A 27483-nucleotide genomic window follows, 5' to 3' on the forward strand; every position below is an offset into this window, starting at 1 on the left:
CATCAGTTATGTCTCAAGGCTGTAGAGCTCATTACAGCCCATAAAAGTAACACAATGACAGGTTTGCTGAGCATTTTGTCTTGCAGAGGAGCTAAATATGCTAATTTGGTTCAGAGGAAGGTGTCAGAGTGAAGGTCATGGAGTTAGTAGATTTTTAAAATGTGTCCTTGGAGCCTGACTTTAAAGGCAAAGTGCTGCAGATGTTCATATTTCTCCATCACAGTGAAAGTGGCTAGCTAGCAAAATGTTACTCTGGCTTATGGTTAATCAGGTCTCTGGTGAATGAGCAAAAAAAAAAAAAGCCCCTAAAATCCAACAATGTAAAGAAAGACAAGGTGACAATGAGAGAGCTGCGAGGATGAAATCCACACAAGAAGCAACATATGGAGACAAACAGACCGAGAACAAAAGGGAAGACGCGAGCTGTGTTCCAATTCAGGGGCTGCATCTATCGGAGGGGCCGATTACATCACAGCATCTCGTCCAAAGCTGTTCTATTTTGAATGCGTCTTGAAGTGAGAGCCAACAAATGCATCCTACTTTTCCCAGCCCACGAAGGATCCATATCCCATGACTCATTGTGCTCCAATTAAAACAAGCTGGCTGAAAACGTCGAGTGATAACCTTTAAATGTAACTTGGGTTGCTTTCAATACAATCCTTAACAAATAGAAGAGGCCTTGAAACTTTACATCTTTAAAATGGTACATTCATTTATCTAAAACAGCTAGCCCACAGCACTGCCCAAAGGTTAGAAACATCTGTCCACTGGCACCTCAGAAGTTCAGCAGCATGTTCAATTTTTCCATTTATACCTTTGGTAATTCTGTGCACAAACTCAAATGTAAAAACTGTAGTTTGTGGGATTAGGTGCAGGACTTCTTATTGGTTGGATGCAGTGACTGGAGTCTTTGTTGCTAAGCCTGACGCCTGTAATAAAGTCTTAAAGGTTGCGGTGTTGCTTTTCTTCAGGAAAGTCTGGCTAACGGTCTTTGAGATGGATTGATATTTCGTGTGTCGATATCCAACCTGAATTTAAAATCAATCTGGCCAACACTGTTTAAATATATTTGCTACATATATCTGAATGGACCATCACGCACACTGACTCTGGCAGGCCAGCTAAGATCCCCATACCTCGGCCTTGAGCCCGAAATGCAATAAAACGTGAGGCGTTACATCATGAACGCAGAGCTTTTGAACACCTGGCTTTCCTCCCAAGACCCAACTCTCTGCAGACATCTCCAACTTTTCATATTCTGTGTCCAATCTGTGCAGGTTGCCACCCAATCAACCCCGGTACTGATTCATTAGATCTCTGGCAAACTGTCGGGTTAAAAGTTAGACTCATGCCGTTTGGGACTAAAAGAAGGTTTCATGTTTGTGCTGGCTGGTCAGTGAACACACACACACAGACACACATCAGTACTGTCCACACCCGTGGTTTTCTAATAAGATTTCCTGGAAGAGTTTCCATCTGATTCCCTGCGAAACTCAATTTCACTCTGTCACTGCAGCCAAAATGTTTTGATCAGCGTTTCACAGCCCCTCTGCTGTTTTCTATACTTCCTGTTGTACCATCTCTCTGAAGCTGTGGGATAACACGCTGAGCCTAAAACACATACCAGAAAAGTTCAATTCTTCTATATATTCTTTACACGTAAAATGTAAAGATTTTGTATCGTCACTTTTTAGAGCAACACTTTGCTGCCTTTCCATAAACCAACTTTTAGTGTGCTCTAGACTACTGAGAACTGTTTTTTTTAAGTGTTCTGTGTATTAATTTCTTGATTGAGTATTTTATCCCCAAAATAATTTAGAAACTCCTACCCTTGATAGAACAACACGCTTATTGTACAACTGCAGATCTCGTTTATTAAAAGGATGGTTTTATGAAGAAAAAAAAATGAAAGCACAATTGTAGAGGGGTAAGTATGGACCCAAGTGCAGCACACACAGAGAAGGGATCAGTGGCAACGACTTAATAATAACTTCAGCAGGCTCAGAACAGCTCAGATCAATGCTGGAGCTAGAGGCCCTATCAGTGTCTTTTAACAGCTCACAGAGTGGGGACAAAACTGAATCAGGGGCAAGCAGGAGCCTTTCCGATAACCAATCCATACAAACAAAGTTTTCAGAGAGGGGAAGGCAGAATGCAAACAAGCAGATAGGTATAAACACCTCACAGCAAACGTAGCAACACAGGAGAAGTCTCAAAACCACGAACGGGCAAGAGAACGGGTAAACTCACACTGACGCTGGGGGGAAACAAAAACAGCCCATGAAGGAGGCAGATGGAAACCAGGAACGCAGAGGGAGAACCTGGTCCAGAACAGAAGGCTGCGTTTTCAAGGATAGCAACAAGGGAGGGTGGTCAGATGCTGCTCGGGTTAGAACCGGGTAATTAATCCAAGAGAACATGCTGGAGAGTATTTCAGGAGATGGAAAGAACAATCTGGCAAAGAGGGAGTGAGCAGGTGAGGCTTATATACTAGCTCAATTGCTGATGGACGGCTTGCCTGAACAACACACCCCACCCCCTTGCTCCCTATCCCTCTTCCTGCATTTTATCCCATCTCTCCCCCTATCCCTTTCCAAGTGTGACAGAAGTGTGACAAAAATGTATTCTTTGGTTGTTTATTTAAACATCTGCTTTTTCACATGTAGGCCTATCTCTGGATATATCCAGATCAGAATGTAACCATATTTTGACTGGATGTTCACAGTAATTGCTTACAATAAAGCAAAGTTTTCATCAATACCATTGTCAGCCTTTGAAATTTGTTTTTAACGTACAGTATTTAAATTCCTCCACCAGGGGGCTCTCAATCAATACAAAAACAAAAGATGACCTGAGGGGAATAATATGTTTACTGATGATGTATCCAAGTCCACATTTTTTTTATCACAGTTGCAGCTCCCGCTTCCTTATGCAGCGCTCTTTGACATAACATCCAGTGTTTCCATAGCAACGATAAACATTTAGTCTCTCTCATGGCGGACTCCATGGATGCCACGTCCTGTTACAACTATAAAATGAAGGATTTCTCTGGCTTTGATAGCTGTTGGAAATATTTGAGGTAGTGTAAGAACTCAACAAAACAAAAAAAGTAACATTTTTAATTTTTAATTAATTTAGATATTTTAATTCATACATTCTCCTACATAAATTCTACATATTACATCATATATTTAAGTCATTTATCATTATGAGATTTAAAAGAATTGTGAAAGACGTCTCACTTTTCCAGAGCCTGAAGGCAGACAAGGCGGTGTTATGTTTCCATAGCAACGTTTATGTGTTCTTGAAATCTAACTGTGCGGCTTTCAAGCTTTTCTGTGGCTGGATATCATTTTCAGCCTCCTGAAACATTAATGAGGATAGAGCGAGTGAGTTACTTGCTACAGTCATATTTCAGGTATTGATGAAAAAGTGGAAATAGTAGAAAACCAGAGGCTTCAGAATTTAAGGCTGTCCACGAGTGCTTTGAGCAGATTACCCAGAGGACTATGGGAACAGAAGATACCCCCTCTTTTAGGAATTGTTCTGCTCCAGACTACATTTTCTGCAGCAGTCTCGTTGTTTTGAGGATTTGGGGTCACTTCTAATGATAAATTAAAGATTCTTCTTATTCTTTATCTCGATAGAGGCAGCTGGAGAGAGAGTAGGAAGGGAGAGAGGTGATGAAATGCAGCAGAGGTCTGGGTTCGACTTATCCTGAGCAGTTGTTTTATGGCAAAATCTAGTAATCTTACATTTTACAATAATATTAACTTTGTTTATACAGCACCTTTAAAATCACAGGTTACCAAAGTGATTTTAAGCAAAAGCAAACATTAGAACAAAGTGAACCCTAACACATAAGAACCCAGGTGACACCTAACTGAACCAGACAAAACCCTAACCCGACAGCGAACAAAACCATACTACAAAAAACCCAACCAACATAATTAACCCAATCATCATAAGAACCACTACATGAACATCTTAATATAATCTTATTAATAACATGATATACTGACTTTATCCCTTTTTACAATGAGATGCGGCTGCAGCGTCTAACGAAGCTCTGCCTTCACCATATAAGTTTTGTTCCATCAAGCCCGCTGTAATATTTACATTCATGGCGAGGTGTTACAGTCCTGTATTGAACAGGAAATGTAAAATGGGCTTTTGCTACAAGCTTATTGGTTGTAGAAAATGGTGGAGGATGTTACATCCTAAAATAAGTGATTTATACAATATAGGACGCTATCACATGATTACATGATTATGTCACAAGTATAAACTTCCTGCTTGTAATAAAGCTTCTTCATACTCTTATCTGATCACCAGTTTGTTCTTTTCTACTCTAATTGATACTGTAAAAATGTCCAAGTACACAGAAAGGCAAAAGACTGTCGTTCTCTGTAAATTCTCCTTCTTATTCTGGCATGTCCACAGCACAGTGTACAGACATATAAGAGCCGTATGGGTCAAACAACAACAGAGTTTACCCAGGAAACCCGGGTTTGAGTCCTTCAAATGTCAACTGAGTCTGAAAACATTCACAGGTAGTTTGGCTTAAAAGAAATTTCCGCAATTCATTCAAAAATATTTGTAGAAACTCCAATGGTCAAGCAATGTGTTTGGACATAAAAGGACAGAAAGTGATTTTTTTTGTTTGGTTTAGTTTTGGCTGCTTCCATCTGGTTGTAAGCTGCCAACTGAGCCCTGAGAGAGGCAAGCCGCTGTGGTGAGGAGATAAGACTCCACCTGCCAGCCACGCTCATCCCTGTGTTTGTGTGTTTGAGTATGTGTGAGTATGTGTGCTTGTGTTCCCGTCAGACGCCTGCCATGATAAGTAGCTCTCGAGAACCCAACCGTAAAATCTGAGCAACACTAAACACCCGACAGAGATCAAGTCAAACAGCAGGAAGGAAAAATACATGTTTATTTCAGAACAGAGGGTAATAAAAAGAAGGGGAAAGGTTAGTTCCTCTGCAGTTGGAACAGAAACACCAGACGCTCTCTATTGATTCAACATTAATTCAACGGCTGCCGGCTGGCCCGGGGGCTGTGGAGGACCATTTCTCTTTGACATTAATAAACCCTCGTACAATTCAGAGTTAGTTTCAGATCATTAAAACCCATTTGATACCATTTTAATAACTATAACTTTGTATTTATGTAATAATAACCCTGTGTTTCATACATAATTATGAAGGCTCTGTCCTGTATGATTAAATATCTCATATTTATGAGAGCTCAAAATCAAGGCAGAGTGCATAAAGGCCCTGTGAGGAGTGGTTGACTGGATATGAAACAGACTGAAATGAATACTGATGTCTATATGACCTACAAAAGCAAACAAGACCATCAGCGATAAGACTGATTATTCCTGTGTAATACAGTTTAATGCTTGTACCCACTGCTACGAGATGAATTACAGCACACTGAGGAAACACACTTCTGTTTACACTTTCCTCAGCAAATATACACAATGTGCGATCATTTTGACTGTTGAAAAAGCAGGAAGTGGGACGCTGATAGTGTAGTGGTTGGTGCACACACCCCATGTACATGTATAGTCCTCCATGGCAGGTGGCCTGGGTTCATATCCAACATGTGACTTTTTTTCTGCATGTCATTCCCCACTGTCTCTCTCTCTTATTCATGACTCTATCCACTGTCCTATCTGTAAATAAATACATGAAAAGCCCCCCCAAAAAAGATTTAAAACAAAAACAGAGCAGGAAGATTGATTTTTGTTGTCATCAGCAAACACTACTCACACATGTAAATGACAAATTCAGCAAATACAAGAGGTACGGCTTAGTCCACGAGGGCGCCAAAATCAACACAAACGGAAAGTTCCTCAAAGTGTGTGATACTTGTGTAATAAATAATGAGATGGAATATTGTGAAGATGAGGAAACATTGCACACATGATGGGAGAGTATGCAATATAAGAAAGTAATAATTATGAGAAATGGGCTCCCACTTGAATTACTGATCAAAAATGTCTCTTCAGTCTGACTTATTGTACTGATAACTGATGAGACCCCATAATGATTACACATCTCATCACAAGAAGATACAATAGAGTCATTCTCAGATTCATAAATATGTTCAGATAAAATCACATTAATGCTTCAATTTCTCAAAAACACAAGATAAGACATCATATCACGATGAAATGAAATAAAGAGGTCAGAGCGTAGGGGTGTTTGTTTGAGAGTTGCACTCCTCATTTTAACGTCATGCTTGCTTGTTTGCAACAGTCTGCCATGACGGTTATAGGGAGGACTAAAAACCTCTCCCTAAAGGCAATATATGAGCAGTCTGTTCTCAGAGAGTATTGTCTGACCCATTGCACATCCTCTCTCCTCTGAGTTGGAGCACTTAAAGGGGACATGTTATGAAAAATCCACTTGCATTTAAAGAGACACACACACCAAAACGGAGTGTTCTGAGAGAGCTGGTTTATACAGGGTCACAAACCTCCTCTGGTGCTTGATTCATGTTATATTTTGACCAAAGCACAGCACAGATGTTTCATTTAGACCACAGGGGGAGTGTTTGAAAAGGTGGAAAAGTGGGATAATATCTCCTCCATAGCAGACGATACAGAGCCTCCATGCAAAGTGGACCATTTTAAAAACTCATTTGAAATTGCAAAATAATCTTACTCAAGGGTTTACGGGCTGTGCAACAGCGTCATGGTTTCCTATCCTTCCCACTGATTGTGTGGTGTTGTTTGCTGATCTTGTGCAATAAGAATGATGTGCTATGTGCCGGATGTTGCCTGAATTTGTCCTTGTTATGTGCTTCTCTTGATAAACGTGGATTTCTGTTATCTTTTATTGTTTTTTATATTTATTAATGATACTGTGGAGGCAGCACTTGGAGTCCAGGAGAAATTTCCCAAAGGGGACAACTAAGTGTATCATATCTCCTTAAAAGTCTGCGTAGCATCAGTCTGGTATCTCTCAATAGATCAACGTTGTAAAGAAGGACAAAACATTACTAAAAAGAACAGATGGTTGGGCTCTAATCACAGAATCAGAATCATATCAACCTGCGTAAAGACGTCTGGTTAATTTGACTGACTGATAACTGTCGGGGAAAAGGAGAAAAGAAAAGAAGACGGCAGAGAAAAGTGGTTAGGAGATTTAAGAACCTGTAGCCTACTTTATGTCAGAGAAATCAATACAAACTGAAGATGGCACTCAAAGAAAATACATAAAAGAACAGCTTTGGGATACAGTGATGTTTAAGAACTGCTGAGTGGAAAAGAAATGTTAACTGAGGCAGAAAAAACTCAGTAAGTTGGCTGAGTGCTACAGCAGAAATGTTCTGTTTAATCTGTCTTTGTTTTACCCAGATAACAGATTTAAACCACAGCTCTCTCTGTTCACATACAGACAGAGCATACACAAACATGATTGTCATTGTTGCTCACACAAGACTTAAATACATAAATACAGAATAAAAAAGCCTACTTATTGAAAGGAGACAGTCCCCGTACACTCTCACCCACACACACAGACAGACCCCACAACTTTTTTTACTCACATGCTGCTGATAGAAACTCTTTGTTGTTTCTGCAACTCTCCATTTTCTCACTCTTTCTGAGAAAACGACAGGAAGTGCAATAGGAAGTGATGCTGCCTCGTATTCTGCACATGTGTGTCGCTGCGTTGTGGCCTGCCTCGACGAGAATTATGAACAACGCTGTCAGGCAGTCGGAGACTATACTCTGATGGGCAGAGCGTGAATGGATGCGTTTGTTTTCCAGGAAAGGAAGCAGGAACCACGAGCTGCAAGTCATGCCTGTGTCGGCGTGTGTGTCTGTGATCATATGGTGCAACCATGACAAGAGCAGCACTGACTAGAATTCTCATCCTCGTGATCCTCGCCTTCATCATCTGCCTGCCTGAGTTCTTCACGTTGTACAGAGGTGGGTCATCCACACAGATTCAGATACAGGACTGTGAGTGCGTGTATGACCTTGTGTGTTCTCATGAATGCTTCACTATCTTTAATTTCACAACATTTTGAGGCGTAAAAAAAAAAGGAAGAATCGAGGCCCAGTTTTTCAATAAGGTTTGTTCAAACTTCATATGAAAGGTCATCTTTTAAAGAAAAGGGCTTTTTTAAGTTTACTTTATCTGGTTTCTACTCGTCTTCCCAAATATAGCTACACAACACTCTGACTGACAGCTGCTTAGAAAACGTCTGTGTACTGTGTAGCCTTGAGAAGCTTGTGCTCTTTTTGCGAGCATGTTGCTCTGGCCTTTGTACTCCTGCACATGTTCGCCTTCATGTCCTCTCGAGTGCGTCTCCCGTGTGTCTGTTGTTGTGTGATACAAACTGGAGGCAACAGTTTCCATTTTCAGATTTCGCTCTGATTCTTGACTTGAGAGCATTTTGTTCTCTCCCCCCCCCCCCACTCTCAGCCTACTCCCGCTGAGAAATCCTTCTGAGTTTTCTGTTCTCTCCTCCTTCTCTTCTTTCCCAGCATCAAAAGTGAACTTCCTCTGCCTGCCCTACCGACCCTGTGAGCCAGGGAATGAGGTGAAGAGGGGGGAAGATGGAAAGATCCGGAAGAATGACATTGTGAGAGACGGCAAATGTGACCCTTCACAGATTCCAGCACAAGAAAAGTGGGAGCAGGCCTGTGAACATGAGAGTCAAAGAAACACAACAGACTCCAGGAGAGACGGTGAAAACCTAGAAAAGAGCTGGTTCATGTGTGAAACGGATTTGGACATGTCAGAGTTACAGAGGAACATCTCATCCTCAGGTATATTCACAATTTTATTGAAAGGTTTTGGGGTTTTTATGCCTTTAATTAGAGATACGACAGTGGATTGAGTCAGAAATATAGGTGCGAGTGAATTGAGTAAAAAAAATGTGCTAAGTCGACATATCACCGCCCCACCCTGCTCTCAGTTCTCACTTGTCATCATTTCCAGTCATGTATAAATAAATAAATGAATTAATATCATACAGGTTACATTTTAGTTTATGCTTTCCTAAAACAACTGTCAGGACATACTGGATGATATATTAATGTTGTTTCTGGAAACGTTGACTTTATTTATCGCTACATCACAGCCATGAACACTTTTATAAACTATTACAAAGAAAATACAATTAAAAATGTGATGACCAATCTCAGGTAAGACTATTAAAAGACACACACATAAGGTATGTGATGTCAGCCACTGGATGTGCTCAATCTTAAAGTCTGGTTACACCCTCGTTTGTTTTTTTTTTTAAACCTGTTCTTCAATGTCCATCTTTGGAAGTTCAACTCATTAGTACATTTTCTAATGTGATAAAAAGTTACTGTAGATACCCAGCATTGTGGTGCTAATTAGTAAGTGGACTTAAATGTGGACATACCCACATTATACCTGTTAACAGGGGCGCGTCCAGAGGAGTGACCAGGGGTGGCATGGGCCCCCTTCACAATCTGATTGGCCACCACTGGTGTGATCCCAAAATCCTTAACTACGATTGGCTTTTTGCCTTGTCAGGGGCGGGACTTATGCTAAAATCAAGTATTTGTTCTGTCTTGCAGAAAAGCTGCAAGTTGTTTTGTTTGCATTTCTGTCTAACACGTTACATTCTTGTTAGACGTTTGAGCATGATTTTGAAAAAAGCATCTTCTTTTTGAGTCCTTAAAGGATTAAGATTAGATAGTTGAAATGTTGTGATACTGTTTTTGATTTGAAAATGAAAAAGCCCTGATAGTGGTGATTGTGATAGTTGCCGATTGAAAATATTTGCAGCTTCGGATCGTTCACTGTATTCACAGTTCTTTCGTGGGAATTTAGCTTGCATGACAGTAAAATGTTTAGTTATGTTTCAACACCACTTTCCTCTCTCTCTTTCTCTCTCTCTTACAGGTTTAAAGGTACATTTGGAGGTGTCAGTGGAGTTTCAACTAAGACAAGAAGAAACCTTGAATCTCACCTTGTACGGACACAATAACCTCAGCTCCTTACACCTCCACCCAATTGAGGGAGCCGAGGAGGAGGAAGAGGAGAAGGATCATGATGAAGGACAGCTGAAGGCATTTTACTGCTGTCTCCCTGTTGTGCCAAAGTCAAGGTCCGCTAATCAAAGCCGCTGTCTCCTCTGGCTCTCCAATCAAACCGTTTTGAATGCAACAGCAAAAGAAGAGCTGCCAGGAAAACGGACAGAGAAAGGTTGGTGTGAAAAAGAAATTCTTTTTTCTGTTTTCTGTTTTCTGTGTGGTCATTGTGGCTGTACTCTCACACGTACAGAAGTCAGCAGCATGTGTGAAAGTTAACAGCTTAAGTTTTCACTCTGACTTTAACTGATCTTAAGACATAACATCACTCACATTTTTACATCCAGCCCCCTGTTAAATTTTCCCTGTGAAGTTGTTGTGAACCACTGCGAGAACAACATTTTCAGCATGGCGGCGTCTGCTGTCCCCTGCCGTAATAGATGGCGGATTTTGTAATTAACGATTAATTTTTGCAGTCGATGGGTAAAACTAGGATCAATATTGAAGATGCTTTTGAAAAATGGAGAGAGGTCAGAACGCAGAAAGATTTACAGACCGATGCAGAGCTGGCTAAACACTGAAGCTTCAGTGTCTGCGAACATGGCAACCTGTGTGCACACCAACTCTAAAGAGGAGGGGGCGGGGGGAGACAGCTCTCTCTAATGTTTGGACTGCAGTACCCATTTTAAACACCAGGTGTCAGAGTTACATATTGCTCCTTTAAAAAACATACAACTTCACATCAAATACACAAATAAACAGCCTGCCTGAAATTTAGTGGAATTTTTTTTGGGAGTGCATTTGTGAAAACAGCTTCAGACTGGCATATAGAGAGAGGAGGAAAGAGAAAAGACAAAGAAATGATCCAATCATTTTCCATTTGGTGTCTCAGTTCCAAGTGGACTCATTCTTTTCAATAGAACAAATTTACCTCGGATCTCCTTCTCTCGTCTCTGGCCTTGACTTCCTCTCTCTGTACTGTGTGATGAGAGGGTTCATCTTTATCTAGTGAATCGTAAAGGCTGCATTGATTTTGGCTCGCACACTTTCTGTCTGACACTCCAACACTCCCACAATTTTACAAACAACGACAAAGTCACATTTTCCAGTTGGAAAGGCTGTTAAAAGGAAAGCCCTTTTCCACCAAACTGAAACATACTTGCTGCTCTTTTATTGCTCCTATTTGTTTTATTTCCTAGAATGTTTAAGCTCAATTGTATCTCAGGAAAATTGTTAAGTTTGTCCTCTGACATTGTAAACTTCAGAGTAATCTTAATAATTGACAAATTGGGTGGAGAAATGAAAAGATTTTCAAACCTGGATTTTTTTCCGGTCTAAAACGTGTCTCTGTTTTCCCTTCTCTCTCTCTCTCTCTCTCTCTCCTCCAGATGAGTGGCGGTGTATGTTCAGGGTGCTCTGGCTGGCTCTGCTGGGCGTCTTCCTGCTCGCTGTGCTCTTTACTGTGCTCGGAGAATTCTACTGGAGGAGATGCTTTTGCAGTATGACACAAATATACTCATCCATACAAACTCATGTGATTCAGATGGTTGGCTATTTTGAAGAATAACTAAACATTTTTTTATTTTTTTTTAATCAGGAAAGCCGAAGAGGCAGCCTGTTGGTTTCCACCTCACCAGCCAACAGTTAAACGGTAAATTTACATTTGTGTTCTCAAATTTCATTTCCTAACAAAACCTAGCGTTCTACCTCACATTTTTCCTTTGGTCTCTTTCAGTATAAAGCACCACTGAAGTGCATTTAACCTACTATTTATTATGACTGTTGTTCTGCATGAATGTGGGTCGTTTTTAGACTTATCTGTTGTTCTTGTTTGTTTTTAACTTTATTACCACGGAGAGATAATGCACTGACATTTCCATGCACGTCTGTGACATGACAATAAAGCATGCTTTACTATTTTATTCTAATCCATGTATTTACCTTAAAAACTCACATACAAAATCTTAAACCTGTAAGCTCAGTGTTTTTATATTCAATCAAGACACTATACCAGAGTCAGAGGATATGGTGTTAATCTTAAAGTCAGCCCACTTTTCATCATTTCAATACTGAATAAATGTACTCTTAACTTTCCTGAAAAGATGATTATGACAAAGAAACTGGACTGAACGTGTTTATGATTTTCTTTCTGACCTTATCTTTCATTTAAGGAAGGTCTGTTTTTCCACTCACGGGATTATAAATAGTTTTCTGCAAATAAAGAGTTATACGATATTTTAGATAAGACCTGTGTACTGTGTACCTCTTTATGAAATATCGTGAAACTTCAAACAAAAGCCCATCCTACTCAAAGGCCCAGTCCTTTTTACTAGCCTGGTGTAGCCGCATGTTTGGATAATAAATAAAGGCAGGTCTCAATTAGAGGCCCCTTTGAATTTAGTGTTGATTAGTTTGCGGTTCAAAATGTAACTACAAGGCGGGTGTCTCCCTTTCTCCCCCGGACAGAATGTCTGACAAAATAAGACCCAATCAATGATTTTTCAATTTAAAAAAATTGTACACATTTGAATATTCTTTCTAGTGTACATTTACAATGTTAAAGTCTCTGCCATCTTTTTCTGTGCACAACTTTTGTTTGAAAATAATTAAGGGCCAGTCTAGTATTGATGCCTGTCCCAATAAAGTCAGGGTTCTTTTATAGACTCAGCCCGGGCTGTCCATTAAAGTTTTACGGTATGTCATTATACGCCTTATGTATATACATAATGTTTGTTTCTAATGATTCTTCAACCAGATGGAGAGACACAAACAGAAGACATGACTTACAAAGGTGACTGATGTTTTCTAAACGATCACTTCACATTAAGACCATTTAAGATTATTGAAGCATGATTTCATGTTCAGTCACTTTAAAATCTGATGACCTTCTCTCGTCTGAAAGGAATGATCCTGCAGCCATACGGGTCCCACTCTTGGTCAGGTCAGTTTGTAAATACACACACACGCCGTTTGGATGAATTTTTTTTTTTTTTTTGTAAAGCTGTGGTTTAAGTGCTTTGGCAACTTTTCTATTGACAGGACTTTCACCCATCCAAGAGGTCGACATTCAAGGTAAGGACTTACAAACACTTGAACTAATACAGAGGTCATTTTGATCATTATGTTCCTGTGACTCTCTGTTTTAATAGTCATCTAAATAAATCATTTTTCAGACGACATAGAAACTCTGCTGGATGGAAATGTCGACAACATCTATACAGGTAACTTAAGACAAACAGGAAGTTCTCTGCTCTTGATAAAAGTTACAATCTAACGGTTTTGCTGTGTAGGGAATGCCACTTGCTAGTCATCAAATCATGCTAGTTTTCGAAAATTCAATATTTAAGCTGGTGAAGGTAGACTTTTCACCTTAGAAAACTAACTCATTAGGCTACATTAAATCATTTTATGTTAAAATCTGAACCTGAAAAAAAAACAGTAGTCTCTAAAAACTATTCTTAAACAGTGAAGTTCAGATGGGAACTAGCTTGAATTGGAAATTAGTATTGTTACCAAAGAACGGTTCAGCAAATTAAAGTACTTTCCTTCACTTCACCACGACTCTTCACCGTTATTCAACTTCAGTCTACACATATATATATATTTTAAATCTTGTTTCTTTACAGAAAATCTGCATCATCGAGGCCATCCATCCACTTCCTCCCTTACAGAGGAGCACACCTGGTGACAGAGGAGCACACCTGGTGACAGAGGAGAACACCTGGTGACAGAGGAGAACACCTGGTGACAGAGGAGCAGACCTGGTGACAGAGGAGAACACCTAGTGACAGAGGAGCAGACCTGGTGACAGAGGAGCAGACCTGCTGACAGAGGAGAACACCTGGTGACAGAGGAGCAGACCTGCTGACAGAGGAGAACACCTGGTGACAGAGGAGCAGACCTGGTGACAGAGGAGAACACCTGGTGACAGAGGAGCAGACCTGCTGACAGAGGAGAACACCTGGTGACAGAGGAGCACACCTGGTGACAGAGGAGAACACCTGGTGACAGAGGAGCAGACCTGCTGACAGAGGAGAACACCTGGTGACAGAGGAGAACACCTGGTGACAGAGGAGAACACCTAGTGACAGAGGAGCAGACCTGCTGACAGAGGAGAACACCTGGTGACAGAGGAGCACACCTGGTGACAGAGGAGAACACCTGGTGACAGAGGAGCAGACCTGCTGACAGAGGAGAACACCTGGTGACAGAGGAGCAGACCTGGTGACAGAGGAGAACACCTGGTGACAGAGGAGCAGACCTGCTGACAGAGGAGAACACCTGGTGACAGAGGAGCAGACCTGGTGACAGAGGAGAACACCTGGTGACAGAGGAGCAGACCTGGTGACAGAGGAGCAGACCTGCTGACAGAGGAGAACACCTGGTGACAGAGGAGCACACCTGGTGACAGAGGAGAACACCTGGTGACAGAGGAGCAGACCTGGTGACAGAGGAGAACACCTGGTGACAGAGGAGCAGACAGAGGAGCAGACCTGGTGACAGAGGAGAACACCTGGTGACAGAGGAGCACACCTGGTGACAGAGGAGCAGACCTGCTGACAGAGGAGAACACCTGGTGACAGAGGAGCAGACCTGGTGACAGAGGAGAACACCTGGTGACAGAGGAGAACACCTGGTGACAGAGGAGCAGACCTGGTGACAGAGGAGAACACCTGGTGACAGAGGAGAACACCTGGTGACAGAGGAGCAGACCTGGTGACAGAGGAGAACACCTGGTGACAGAGGAGAACACCTGGTGACAGAGGAGAACACCTGGTGACAGAGGAGAACACCTGGTGACAGAGGAGAACACCTGGTGACAGAGGAGCAGACCTGGTGACAGAGGAGCAGACAGAGGAGCACACCTGGTGACAGAGGAGCAGACAGAGGAGAACACCTGGTGACAGAGGAGCAGTGACGGAAAAGAAATATGACTACTTCAACATCCTGCCACCTATGGAAATAAAAACACCTGAGACACATGAAATAGTTATTCTTCTTTATTTTTGACATCTCTGTCTCAAACATATTAAGGCCGTTTCATTAGGAGGAAATCCTAAAATATGACTTGGCTTCCAAACATTAATCTTACATTACAATTAATTAAATTTTTGAAGGCATTTGTAACTCTGTCAAACAGCCTCTGATGGTGTCTGAAAGGACCAACTCATGTTTTTTTATTGTTAATAATTTATCCTGCCTGCATATATTCATCTCTAAAAGTGAGGAGGGAAAAGTAAAGATGAGGAGTAAAGGAGTCGTGACTGGAAGCGAGGAGCAAATGTAACACTAGATATATATATTTAAATAAATCAGACTCACTGTGATAATCTTTGGACTGCTGCTCAAACTCAACAACTGTGTCCCAATTCATTAAAAAGCAAAATTTGCTCCATCAACTTGAAAGTCGAGGATTTATTTATTTTTGTGTTAACGACTTTATTCTGCAGCCCAAAAGCAGCCGTGACCAGTGGTTTACATTCACACTGTTTGAATGACTTGTTGTGGTTTTAAAGCGGTTCTTTTTTATTACTTAATGTGCCAGAAGCTCGCTGTTTTCCTGTTCCCACTGTCAACACCAAAGCAATGAAGGAAACTTTCACAAAAAGCCAGAATCAACTTTTTAAATGTAGCAGCAACATCAGATAATTAGAGATAAATTAACCAACATGAAATGATACACTCTGCAATGTACAAAAAAATGAAGAAGGCAGAACTAATTATTTTCTTATGTGTGTTAATATGTCGTCACTTTTTCTTTCAAATCAAACTGGATTTAAGTGACATAAACGGTAGTGTCCCCACACATAATTTAACATACAAATCAAACAGTCATGAACTCTTAAACTTCATTAAACATTTTAGAGAAACAGGCCGCTCACTAGTGTTAGTCAACTCTCGCTAACGTTTGAATAACTACGGATCACGAGGAGTGCAAAGAAAGCTTAATATACATTAAAGTCAAATCCCTTCAACACATTCTGCACTTGAGTAAGTTTTGTTTTTGGTTCAGCTTTTAGAGATGATAAAAACTCAAATCATCTCTGTTTGGTTCATCAGAGAAGAATATCTTAGCACTGCTAAATCAAAGTAAAACACAGAGATACAACATGGAAGAGACACAAATGTGTGTAACAGTTCTACATGTACATGTCTGTTAAACTGTTACCTACCAGAGTATAATTAGATATTGTAATATTTAAAACCTCTTCTGCCTGATGCTATGGCACTTAATGTAGTTTAAAGCACTTCATCTGTTATAATCTATTTTATTTACTGTACAATTATAAGTACATTAAGACAAGCAGGTGAGCAGGTGAGCAGGTGTGTGTCTGTGTGTGTGTGTTAATGCTGTGTTTGTGTGCTGGGCTCTGTGTCGGGCTGACTGTGTTGGCTCTGGATGTGGGAGATCTGCAGGACGGGAAGCAGCAGCTGAAATGCATTCTGGATGTAGTTCGTGCTATTGGAGCCCTGCAGACAGAAAACCAAGAAAACATCCAATCAGCTCGTTGATCCACTGCAACTGAATATCTGGTGTCTTATAAACCCACGAGGGTGGGTCACCTATGTGCATGACAGGTAAATAAAATACAATCAATCAATCATCATTTCTCATCCCAATAAACAGTTGGCCGTCCAACACCTAATGCTCTGCAGCGATTTCAGGAATTCATAATAATCATATAGAAATGATCAATATTGATGTTAAAGGTGCACTATGTAGTTTTGGTAGAGAAATGTGAAAGTTGGAGAAGTGTACAGATTATGTGGTATATGTTCATAACTCTATACACAAACTGTCCTCAGAGGAAAATTTGATCCCTGTAACACTGTTTGAAGATAACATGCTATGTGAGAAGTTATGGTGGGGGGCCCACAACAGTGAAATCGTAACTCTCCTGGTAGTTTTTTTTTTAGCTCCAAACAGTGTTCAGGGACCCATTTTTCCCTTTGAATAAAGTTTGTGTATTTAGTTTAGAAATTATAGAATATAATAGTTTTTCTTCTCTAACTTTCAAATTTCACTACCAAATGAACATAGTGGCCCTTTAATGGTCTTATTTGCTTTTGTAGATGACAAAGTGACAACAGTATAAACTTCAGTCTCTTTCATAACCAGCTAAAATCTCCTCACCGGAGCTTTTGCAGGTCTCACATTGTTGCCTTTAACAAACTAAACACGGTCAGTTTCAATCCGCAGCAGTACACATTACACTGAGACGCCTACATCACTAACTTCATTCGACATATGTTGACAGGGGCGCTTTATAAGGGAAGAAAATGTAGGACGATTCTGAGAGCCCATGATTGACAGGGGGCCTAAAAGATGAAAGATTTGGGGTTTTTTGTATATTAAATGATTAACCTGTCACCATATATGAAGATGTTAATTACACTGCACTGATTTCTTTTTCTTTTTTTTTGTTTTTAATGCAAAACAGTTTCATCCAGGTAGCCTTTGTATTGCTAAGCTTTTAATGTAAATTTTCCATAATGCAGGTGTGGTTATATAGCAACTGTGCAGGGTCGGTTTGGGCCATTGTAATAACTTTTCTTGGGGCCAAGAATTCCTGGCGGCGCCCCTCTATGTTTATAACAGACAAAATGGTCTAAGGTGAAATCTGTGCCTCTCACCTCTAGCTGCACACTGTCTATCAGCGGAGTCAGCTCCTCTGCTTTCCTCTGACCCTGAGAGAGAAACAAAGATGTGACAGTTTCAATAAGAGGCGTGTTTACATGTTCAGTTGTTTTCTTTTTACAGGAACACAAACTAAATAAAAAGTGTAATATTAATGATGGACCTCCATTATATACCAAGATTGTTGATAATTGATATAGTTGAACTACAAAATTTGACTAAAGAACATTTTCCCTTATTATTATTATTATTATTATTATTGAAGGCTATGCTTGTTGCTTCCTCACCAACAAGGCACTTGAAGCTTAAATGAGGACATGCAACAAGTATTGTTGTCTGACTGAATGTCTCATTAGGCTTCCTTGTAACAGTCAACAGATGAAGTGTGAAAATAAGGGATGTGTTCCTCTCACTTTTAAAATAGACAGTGTTGGATTTGAACATTATTCTATGAAGGGGTTAAAACATCCTCCATGTTTCAAAGAAACCAAATCAAAACCATTATTAATCGTTTATTTAATCCCACAAATACATCCCTCCGTGGGAGGAACTCAGCAGAGGAAGATGTTTGTATAAATACACAGAAGAAGAAAATAGTCCCAAACAAATGCAAAGATGACTTTAAAGAAATCATATTTTTATGCTTTTGTGTGTTTTCATTGGGACCTGGTGAGCTGACAGGCTCAGGGATGAGCTCCGACACTGGGTGGGGAAGTCGCAGAGTATTGTAGCAGATTAATACATTCCTGCTTTAAAACCTTTTATGGGATTTGCTAACAGTAGAAAAAAAATAAATAACACCAGTCTTATCCTTTAACACGACCACTGTTCACACAAACACGATGCCTCTCACCTACCCCGACAAAAAGCAGCGTGTCAGAGAACTTCTTGGCCAAACACTGCACCTCCTTACACATGGCACACGTCAACCTGGGATTAAAAATTGAGATTTTAGCACATTTAATATCTGTTATATATGAGCCCATCACACACACACACAAACACACACACCTGGTGAGGATGTGCGCCTGGTCTCTGGCTGGTTTCTCCAGCTCCTGACCGTGGAGGATGAGCTCTGCCACCTTGTGGAGCTGCTCGATACTGCGAGCTGTCACTTCTGCCAAACTGCTCACTGATGACAGGTAGACAGCCTGCAGAGAGGGACACACACACACACACACATAATATAATAAATAAATAAACTATATGAAAGCAAAGTGGAACAACAGAAGGATAGGGAGGTTTCATTTAAAAACTTTGGTGATGTTGAGATGACCTCACCTCCACAGATCTCGGGTCCTCCTCTTTCTCCTTCCTTTCCTCGTCTTCTCCGTTCATCTCCTCCCCCCCGCCGCTCTCCTCCTTTTGCTCTTCTCCTTCTTGCTTCTTCTTCTCCTCGTTTTCAGTCTCTTCAGGTGAGGCCTCTCCTCCCTGCAGGTCCTGCGTTTCCCTGCCAACTGTCTCCGTAGTGACAGCCTGTTCCACCTCGCTCACCCAATCATGGGCCCTCCTGCGAGCCTGGAGATGCATAATTACCACCCATCAGCTCTGCTCGCTGAGAGATCGCCATCCTGATGTATGCTAATCAGATGCATGCACACGATTATATGCTAATGAAGGTTTCTATATGTGAATTTCAATATTCAGAAGGACTTCAAAGATGGTAACTTATATATTACTTTGAGACAGCAGCAGGAGGGAGCAGCTGCATGAAAGAATAGCGTGAATCTAATATGAGAGAGAAAACTCTCAAAAAGTCTCCAATGTGCGGACATTTTGTAGGATTTATTACGGGATCTGTTTGGAGGGGTTTAAAGTTAAAGGTCACATATTCTACAAAATACACTTTACAATGTTTTTAGAACACTAATGTGTCCCTAGTCTGTTTACAAACCCCCTAATTATGAGAAAAGTCCATCCTCTCCGTCTCTTCCCTGCTCCACTTTTCAGAAAATGTGTGCTCAAATAGGCTGTTTGGAGATTTTCCCTTCATGACATCACAAAGGGCAGTAACCCCTCCCCCAGGTGGGTGACACTCCCACAGCCCTCTGAGTCTGCCTTCTCACCGTAAACAATAGGACAAGGAGCAAGAAAACTGGAGCCCTTCCAGAGAGGGGGCGTGGTCAGACACAGCTCATTTACATATTTAAAGGTACAGACACAGAAACAGCCTGTTCTGAGCAGGGCTGAAATAGAGGGGTTTATAGGCGTGATCAAATACAGGATCAGAGTGGATTTAGAACCTTCACAGACATGTTGTGGGGCGCTCTGAGACTTATTTAATCGTGTCAAAAAGGAGGAGAATATGTGACCTTTAAAATATGCATATTTCTAAAAATTAAATGTATAACTGAAACGTTTGGTTGTTTTCTTGATGGCCACTCTGCTGATTATTTCCTGAATTCCTCAACTGATTTTCTGGGTTGTAGTAACATGTAGTTTAAAATGGTGAAATAAGGTAAGGTGTGTGTGACTCACCTTGTTGAGTTTGTCTGGAGTTGCAGCAACATGAAGCTCAAACAGCAGCTCAGTGAGAATGCTCACAAACTCCTCGCCGTCCGCTGCTACGAGAGTCACAGATGGACAGACACACACAAACACACACACACACACACACACACACACACACACACACAAACACACACACATCATGTCAGCTCACCTATGTTTAGACTGCTTCTGTATAAGCCAAACATGCACACACTGTCAGAGGAAGCAGATTTGATCAGCATGCACTGTTTCGCCCCATGCTGAGATCTTAATTATAACATTCTCGTTCGCCTTCAGCAAGCAGCGCAGCAGAGATTTGCTGCACTTCTCAATTTTATTTTCATGCCGAATTAATTGTTAACTCGAGCACATCATTTATGGTTAGAGCTTCGTGTTTGCAGCAAGAAAGCAAAATTTATCATCTTGATCTGGCAGATTGTTTTTGTTGCTTTTGCTCTGAATGTCATGTAAACGTGTCGGCGGCCCCTGAACACCAACACTGGACCAGACACCGTGTTCAAAATCCCAAAAGAGACATCCGTGTGGTGTGAGCTCTTCACTGCTGGTGTCTCTGTAGCCTCACATAGGCTACATACCTATATGAGTTTGAATGACATAGAACGACGAGGCGAGATATGATTCAAACCAAAACTAGCCTTCACTGCTCCACTGCCTCCACTCTGAATCTGCTTTGGTAGAACATTTTTACTTTGTCAGGAGAGACGACAACATCAGGTCTGGAGCTAAACACCGCTAACAGGTTCTCTACACTATACTCTACAAATAAAATGCTGTTTTTAATAATGATGTTGCAGATTAAGAGCAGTTAGCATCATGTCCCCGCTCTGTAGGGTGGTGTGAGGATCAAAATGTTGAAACAAGGAAAGCTTCAGTTTTAACATGAGCACTGCACCTTAATTGGTGTCTTTACAGGAGGGATGTAGGGTCTCTGACTCTCTCCCGCTCTCCTGCAATTTATGTTTTGAATAAATTAAAAATGGTCGGACTTATTCTTGCACAGTCATAATACACCCGGGTGGCCCGCCTGGGTTTTGTCTACTTGTGGGAAACACTGACATCGGTTGCTTTTGTAACATTGAGTTCAAACTAATTTGAAAACTTCATAGTTTAGTTGGTTTTGTTGCCTAACTTGATCCATATTCCACTTGATCAAGAATTGAAGAAAGTCCCTTTTTTCTGGTCCCATTACTTGTAAATTTTAAACTCGAGTTTCAACCAAAGTGAAATGTAACCTCTGTTTGCGATCATCTGATGCAGTATCAGGATTAACATCTGTATGAAAGTTAGAAAAAAAAACTGGTCGTGTGTCGGTGCTCAGGGACCTCCTCTACCTCCAGGTCGTTCCTCTCACTCACATAGAGGGGTAGAACAGTGTAATTGTGAACTTAGATCACCGTTATCCTTCGTCTGTCCTTCGTCTTCTCCTTCTTTCTCCTCTTGCTCCTCTCGCTTTATGAAGATGTCCTTGATAAAAATCAGCTCCTTCTTCGCCTCGTCCTGTTCTTCTTCGGTCAGGGAGGAGAGGAAGGCCTGGACCTGAGAGAGCGGAACACTTCAGTGACTCTAATCTCATTTTAAAACCTCACTCAGATTTGATCGCCGATCTTCTGTTGCCTACCTTTCCCTCGCTCTCATTGGACAGGATCTCCAGAGCCTCGAGGTGGGACAGGCCCTGGTAGTCGTCAAACAGAATACCGTAGTGAGCTGTGTGCTCACTTATTGGCTGGTTACCCAGACGTGCACGCTCCTTCTCTTTTGCTTCCTTCAACATCTAAAGAAAAATCACAAAAAAAACCCCACTGAATGACACAGCTGCAGCGTTCACATGTAGAGAGGTGACAGAGCGTGTGTTATCACTGAGGAACAATAATGTAGGTATGTATGCATTTATAATACTCTAGTTTTAAATGATTTATCTGAGTGTTTGTGTGTCTGCCTGCCTGGCTCAGCGACACAGTCTTCTGCATCAGGGTCTTGGTCTTTTTGAAACCCGGGTCACTCTCGGCAAGAACGGTCATTGTCTTCTTTCCAATGAACTCCAAGGCATCCAACCCTCCGCTGATCACAGACTTACCCTGAGAGAGGAGAGTCAGCACATCACCAGAGAGATCAGGAACAAAACAGGGAACTATTTGAAAGTTAATAAAAAAAATACTACCAAGCATGAAAATAAAACCACTTACAGAGAGCCAACAAATCCATTTTTTAATCAACTAAGAACGCTAAAATTTCAAGATTTGATTGACGATAAAACTATTCAAATTATGGACAAAGCAAAGTATCAGCAATTGCCTCATGGTATCCAATCGAGAGAAAGCAAACATAAGTTGAGAGGAACCTGGATATTCAAGAAACCACCAATCAGAACTAAAGCAAAACTTCACTGCGTAACAACTAAGGGTGTTAGTCCGTGGAATAACTGTGATGACGAGCTGAAAAATGCAACACTATATTTAAACTAAAAAAAACTCTTCAGGAATCAAATATTGAATAGATATGACCTGGAGCAGCGACTTTCTGTTTTTCTATTTGGTTATTTCTTGGCTAATGGTCTTGTTGTTTTGTCTAAAAACTTCATTTGTTTTGGCCAACAAGTCCAACATCACACACTGATTGATGAAAACATTTTTATTTTTCTGTGAATAATGCACAAAAATAAGAAGGGGTACAACCAGAAAAGTTTTTAACTTCGTCCTATCCCTTTTGAACCTGTTCTATATTATTTGAGTTATTTATTTGTTGCTATGGATCCAGTTTGTTTTTTTTGTTTTGTTTTTTTTCCTTTTTATTTTGTGTTGTATTTTCTTAACATGTTCAATAAATTGACTAATAAAAAAAATGACAATAGGGGAGGCACAACAACAAGACAGTAGACATAATATTGTATTATTATCAGACAGTTTGTGTGTGTGTGTGTGTGTGTGTGTGTGTGTGTGTGTGTGTGTGTGTGTGTGTGTGTGTGTGTGTGTGGACTCACTGTGTTCTGCACCGCGTGTGTGATAGAAGAGAAGACGCCCCTGCCTGGAGCTGCAGCGCTGCCAGAGGATTCTGCAGAGCTGGACGGGTCAGTGTCTCCTCCTCTCTCTCCTCCTCTCTCTCCTCCTCCTTCCTCTCTCTTCCCCTCTGCTCCCTCCTCCCCCCCCTCCTCCTCCTCCTCTCGCACCTCCTCTCCTACTGAAGTCCTGTTGAGACGCAGAGCCTCCCCTGCCTTCACCTTCACTGAGGTCAAGCTCTGCCCTACACACACACACACACACACACAAAGGTAAAGAGACCAAAGACATCAGGAGGAACAGAGGTAGATCAAACGATTAGGAGTAAATGTTAGGTGGTGAATAGAAAATATCATCAGAGGACTCACCCACTGAGGAGGTGGCACTGCTCAGGAGAGATTTCCCCCATGAACCCCAACCTCCCCAAACTTTCTCTTTCTCCTGAAGAGACCTCTGCACACACAAAACACAAAACACATTCACATCACAGCTCAGGTTCAAAACATCAAGTTTTAATTGCATTTTAAGGACTACTAGTTGCAGAAGTATCCAATAATACAACAATAATACAATTATCTGTATCAACATTTTATTTTCTGAACGCTGATGTCCTTTCCATAACACTATCCGATTGGCTAGACAGAGAAATAGGCATTCAACACTGAAGCCATTTACATGCAGTGAGACGAGAGCAGCCGGGAGCAGGAGGAGAGTCTCTGGATGAAATGAGAAAACTTTCTGTGATGGAAATGTTTTCATCACTTTCGTCGAGCCTAGGACTTCTGTTTTACTATCATCATATCTAGGTTGCCACAAACCTCTTCATTTTCCTCTGCTGCCTCTGCGTCAGCCTCCAGGCTCACTGGTTGGTCACACACAATCACCTGACCCTCAGCCGCAGCCTCTGGTTGGTCAGTTTGACCCTGAGAGGTGTTAGTCTCAGTGTCCTCTGTGGTCGTGTCCTCGACGGGCTGTGGAGGGACGACACTCTCAGGGGTCAGAGCAGACTGCAGAGGGGCCGAGGGCGGAGGAGTGAGGGATGCTGGGACATCCTGAGTGGAGTCAGGGGGAGGAGGCTGGACAGGTGGAGGTGTGATGTCAACCAAGAGGTCCGTGTCGGGGCAGGCGGCCTGGGACATGTTGATCTGGAAGAGGAGAGACCTTTGATTTTAGTTCAATCTGTGTTGCTGCCACGTCTGATGATAACCAAACATTTAAAAAATGAAAAATGAAAGCTGGGACTATTTTCTTCATATCTCCCTCCGTGAAGATTAGAAATGCCCAGAACAAGTTCCCTGTGTCTAATGGGACGTCCTCACATTAAAACCAGAGAATTTATGTCTCAGTCAACTGATGTACACATATGTTGTTGTTTGTTTTTTGTTTGTCATTGTGGTTTTATGTAAATTTATATACATGTACCACCGACCTGCCAAGGGACTAGAAATGGAAATCAGCCTCTATGGTTACAATCTGGTTTATTTACATGTTTAAGTTCATTAATGTGCACAGTCCCTATTTTAGATGAATAAATACATTTGAATGTTTGAGATTATCGTTCTTGAATATTGACTTAATTCATTGTTCCAAAGAAAATATTAATGATTATGTCGTTGAACAAACTAGTGAATCAACTATTCATAAGCATTCATTCTTTACTTCAAAACACTCATTACCTTCATTTCTAAAAAATGTAAAAAAAATAGTCATTAGCGTGCTCTGACACCTGATCACAGCACAAAGTTAAAATGTTAAAGACGTGCAGATCACTGAATTATTCAACATTTCTGCATAAATCTCCCTTTACAGTGTGTTAACAGCACCTTACCGTGCAGGACTTTCCTTTATTTTTATTCCAAACTTCTTTATTTGCTTTTATAAAATGTACTTTGGATTAGGTTGTAATATGTTATGCTTAATGTTGTAGTGACTCTACATATATGAGGTCTCTAAATACTGTGGCAGAAAATATGATTTAATTCACTCAGCTACAAATATGATCATTTGACTTTGTGCAATCTGTTGCTCCCAAAGTTAAAAAGTTAAGTTTTCTGCAACTTTTGCTCTGAAAAATCTGCAATCTGATTATAAAACTTAGTTACCCTGAATGTTTTTAAATCCTCAGTGAAGAGTCTTGAATCCAAACTTTCTGTATAAGCTGATGATTTTATGATGAAATCTGCACTGTTTGCGTTTAAGTGTTTGTGTTGCTGCTATTCTGCTGAGATCTCTAATCACGCTGGTATTACCTGGATAAATAAAGGTTAAAGAAACAAGATGTACTGCTTTAAATCTGACTTTAAAGTACAGTACATATACTTTTGTAAAACAACAAAAGGTTTTCTGAAAGTAGTGCATATTTACTTGCAATTCATTTCCCTACTGTTTCAGAGGACATCACTCATCTTCATTAAAGGAGCAATAGTGACGCATTTATAACTGTGTTACACAAATGAGTTTGTTGTTTGCATGACATGCAAATATTGAGGCCAATTTTAGCCTCACGTCGTCTGTTCTGTTCTCATTAAATGGCTCGTTAAATGTCGCCACCTAGTGGTTAGTTGCTGCACATGCATCCACATCATATATATATGTCATTCTAAGGTTTTCCATTATTAAGTTTGTTTAAGGCTGTTTCCTGACAACAAAACGTCAGTCAGCAAAGCGTTATGATCTCTGACAAAATGTGCGCTTTAGAAATGACTAAATAATCCTGCAGGCTACCATCAGTGACACATTTGTCCAGAATAAAAAAATAAAAAGATAATAAAGCACAGTCAGTGTAATGTCACTATTTTCCTGTTTTTAATCCGGGGGTTGTTAAAGTTTAATTTTAACACTTAATCCATGAATTTTAAAATAGAAGCTTGTAACTCATGCAAACTATTTAACATTAAAACAATCACACACAGTCATATGAGTCATATTCTCCTCGTAGGCCAAAACCCCTTCAGGCATTATTTTTTTTTACATTATTAGACAACATTACACTGTGACAACATGCAGAACATGTTGAAAAGAAAACAGTCAATAACACCTCTGTTGTATTGGAGAGCCGATATGACAATTAAACTATTATTCAGGCAGGATTGTCATCTCCCCAAAACGAGTCATACAAACTCATTTTCAACACTGCAGCCGTTTCTGTAAAGTCTTGTACAAGTTCTCGCTGCAGAACTGTGTCTGTCCCAGTTGTTTTCAGTAAAGAAGAAAGTTTAAAAAAGCTAAAAGAGAGGTTTGTTTTTGTGTAAGTGACAGCGCAGCTCACCCGTTTGGTGCCAGCCAGCAGCTCCTCTTCCGCCCCGCCACGTCGGCAGGCCGGTAGGTGACTGAACCAAAGAGTGACAACAGGCAAGAGAAGTCACTGCAGCAGCGACGACTGGGTTTTTTTTTTTTAACCTGTCTGTGCAGTAAATTTCCTCTCTTTTCCACGACAAAGAAGTAACGAAATTAATAGTTACTCACAATGAAAATGCAAAAAAAAAAAGTATTGGTTTATGTGTTTGTAAGTTAACTTCATTCATAGACCAAACAATACAATTCAATATAAACATAAAATCTCAAATCTTAGGATAAAAAGGAGCAAAATTAAGTATTTTATAGCCTATAATCTGACCCTCTTTCACAAGACATTATTTAACAAAACACATAATTTAAAAAAAATTAAAATAAAATAAAATTTAGCTGCAGGCCATCACAGCCTATTGTTTTAATACCTTATGTATAAGGGCGACTGATTGTCTAGTTTAAAACATTTTTATTTTATTGATCTTACTTTAGCTATACTGTCTTTTCATCTTTTATGTTTTAGCACATTTGAGTAAAAAGGTTTAAGTTAAATGTATCATATTCTTTAATTTCATCCAGCTGACACACTCAGGATTCATTTTATATCCAACGTTTGATACGTGAAGAAAAAGACTTGTTTCTCACTTCTGAGGATGACAATCTTTAACTTTAGGAATTGACTTCTGTTCATTTGATCCCAGCTGATTTCAGCCTTCAAGTAAGTTCAAACAGTCTGATAATTGATTAAATGTTCTTACTTTTTTGTTCTTAATTCTTACCATACAGCTTAACTGCAGATGTTTAGACATCACTTTTGCACTCCATACCTTTGATACACCAATGAAGTAATTACAGGATGCTTTGGTCTTTATCACAGATTTATAATGTTTTTGTCTCTAGACTTATTAGTTTTTTAGTAATTAAAAAATGTAAACCTGACCTTTGTTTTCTTCCATGCAATGTTACTTAGAAATAGGCCTTTTACCTGCTTATCGTGCATTCTGATTTGTTTGTGCAACAGCGAA

General features: G+C 40.5%; 3 protein-coding genes across 5 annotated transcripts in view; 1 reads left to right on the top strand and 2 right to left on the bottom strand.

The window, feature by feature from the left end:
* The window catches only part of LOC109989958 (kelch-like family member 5), a 63361-nt gene extending 55680 nt beyond the window's left edge, over positions 1-7681 (bottom strand). For both annotated transcript variants that reach the window (XM_020641872.3, XM_029278885.2), the window contains exon 1: positions 7558-7681. The gene's annotated coding sequence lies outside the window, so the exon portion shown is untranslated. The remainder of the gene's footprint in view (positions 1-7557) is intronic.
* Positions 7682-7699: 18 nt separating this feature from the next.
* si:dkey-192k22.2 (uncharacterized) lies at positions 7700-15426 on the top strand. The gene is made up of 10 exons (XM_020641876.3): positions 7700-7942; positions 8504-8788; positions 9900-10202; positions 11416-11526; positions 11625-11678; positions 12783-12818; positions 12930-12968; positions 13067-13099; positions 13201-13248; positions 13654-15426. The coding sequence occupies exons 1-10, from the start codon at positions 7855-7857 to the stop codon at positions 13713-13715; spliced, it is 1059 nt and encodes a 352-aa protein (XP_020497532.2). The 5' UTR covers positions 7700-7854; the 3' UTR covers positions 13716-15426.
* On the bottom strand, positions 15012-26503 carry fam114a1 (family with sequence similarity 114 member A1). Of its 2 annotated transcripts, none has more exons than XM_020641875.3 (13): positions 26439-26503; positions 23989-24315; positions 23539-23623; positions 23155-23414; positions 22118-22252; positions 21796-21948; positions 21572-21713; positions 20145-20230; positions 18948-19184; positions 18678-18817; positions 18524-18596; positions 17663-17716; positions 15012-16498 (listed from the first exon to the last, which is right to left on the bottom strand). In XM_020641875.3, the coding sequence occupies exons 2-13, from the start codon at positions 24307-24309 to the stop codon at positions 16373-16375; spliced, it is 1812 nt and encodes a 603-aa protein (XP_020497531.2). In that variant the 5' UTR covers positions 24310-24315; positions 26439-26503; the 3' UTR covers positions 15012-16372. The 2 variants fall into 2 exon arrangements, with proteins under 2 accessions (XP_020497531.2, XP_020497530.2); XM_020641874.3 differs by having other exon boundaries at positions 21533-21713.
* Between the last annotated feature and the right edge of the window lie 980 nt (positions 26504-27483).

This window comes from Labrus bergylta, chromosome 1 (assembly GCF_963930695.1).
Source record: "Labrus bergylta chromosome 1, fLabBer1.1, whole genome shotgun sequence".
NCBI lineage: Eukaryota > Metazoa > Chordata > Actinopteri > Labriformes > Labridae > Labrus > Labrus bergylta.

Bases quoted from the DNA above. Each gene is read 5' to 3' on its own strand.
- si:dkey-192k22.2 (XM_020641876.3), top strand. From the start codon at position 7,855: ATGACAAGAGCAGCACTGACTAGAATTCTCATCCTCGTGATCCTCGCC. The intron at 11,679-12,782 runs GTAAATTTACAT...TTCTTCAACCAG, and splicing joins CACCAGCCAACAGTTAAACG to ATGGAGAGACACAAACAGAA. The intron at 12,969-13,066 runs GTCAGTTTGTAA...TTCTATTGACAG, and splicing joins CGGGTCCCACTCTTGGTCAG to GACTTTCACCCATCCAAGAG.
- fam114a1 (XM_020641874.3), bottom strand. From the start codon at position 24,309: ATGTCCCAGGCCGCCTGCCCCGACACGGACCTCTTGGTTGACATCACA. The intron at 22,253-23,154 runs GTGAGTCCACAC...CTCCTCTCTCAG, and splicing joins CACACGCGGTGCAGAACACA to GGTAAGTCTGTGATCAGCGG. The intron at 20,231-21,532 runs GTGAGTGAGAGG...TGACTCTCGTAG, and splicing joins ACACTGTTCTACCCCTCTAT to CAGCGGACGGCGAGGAGTTT.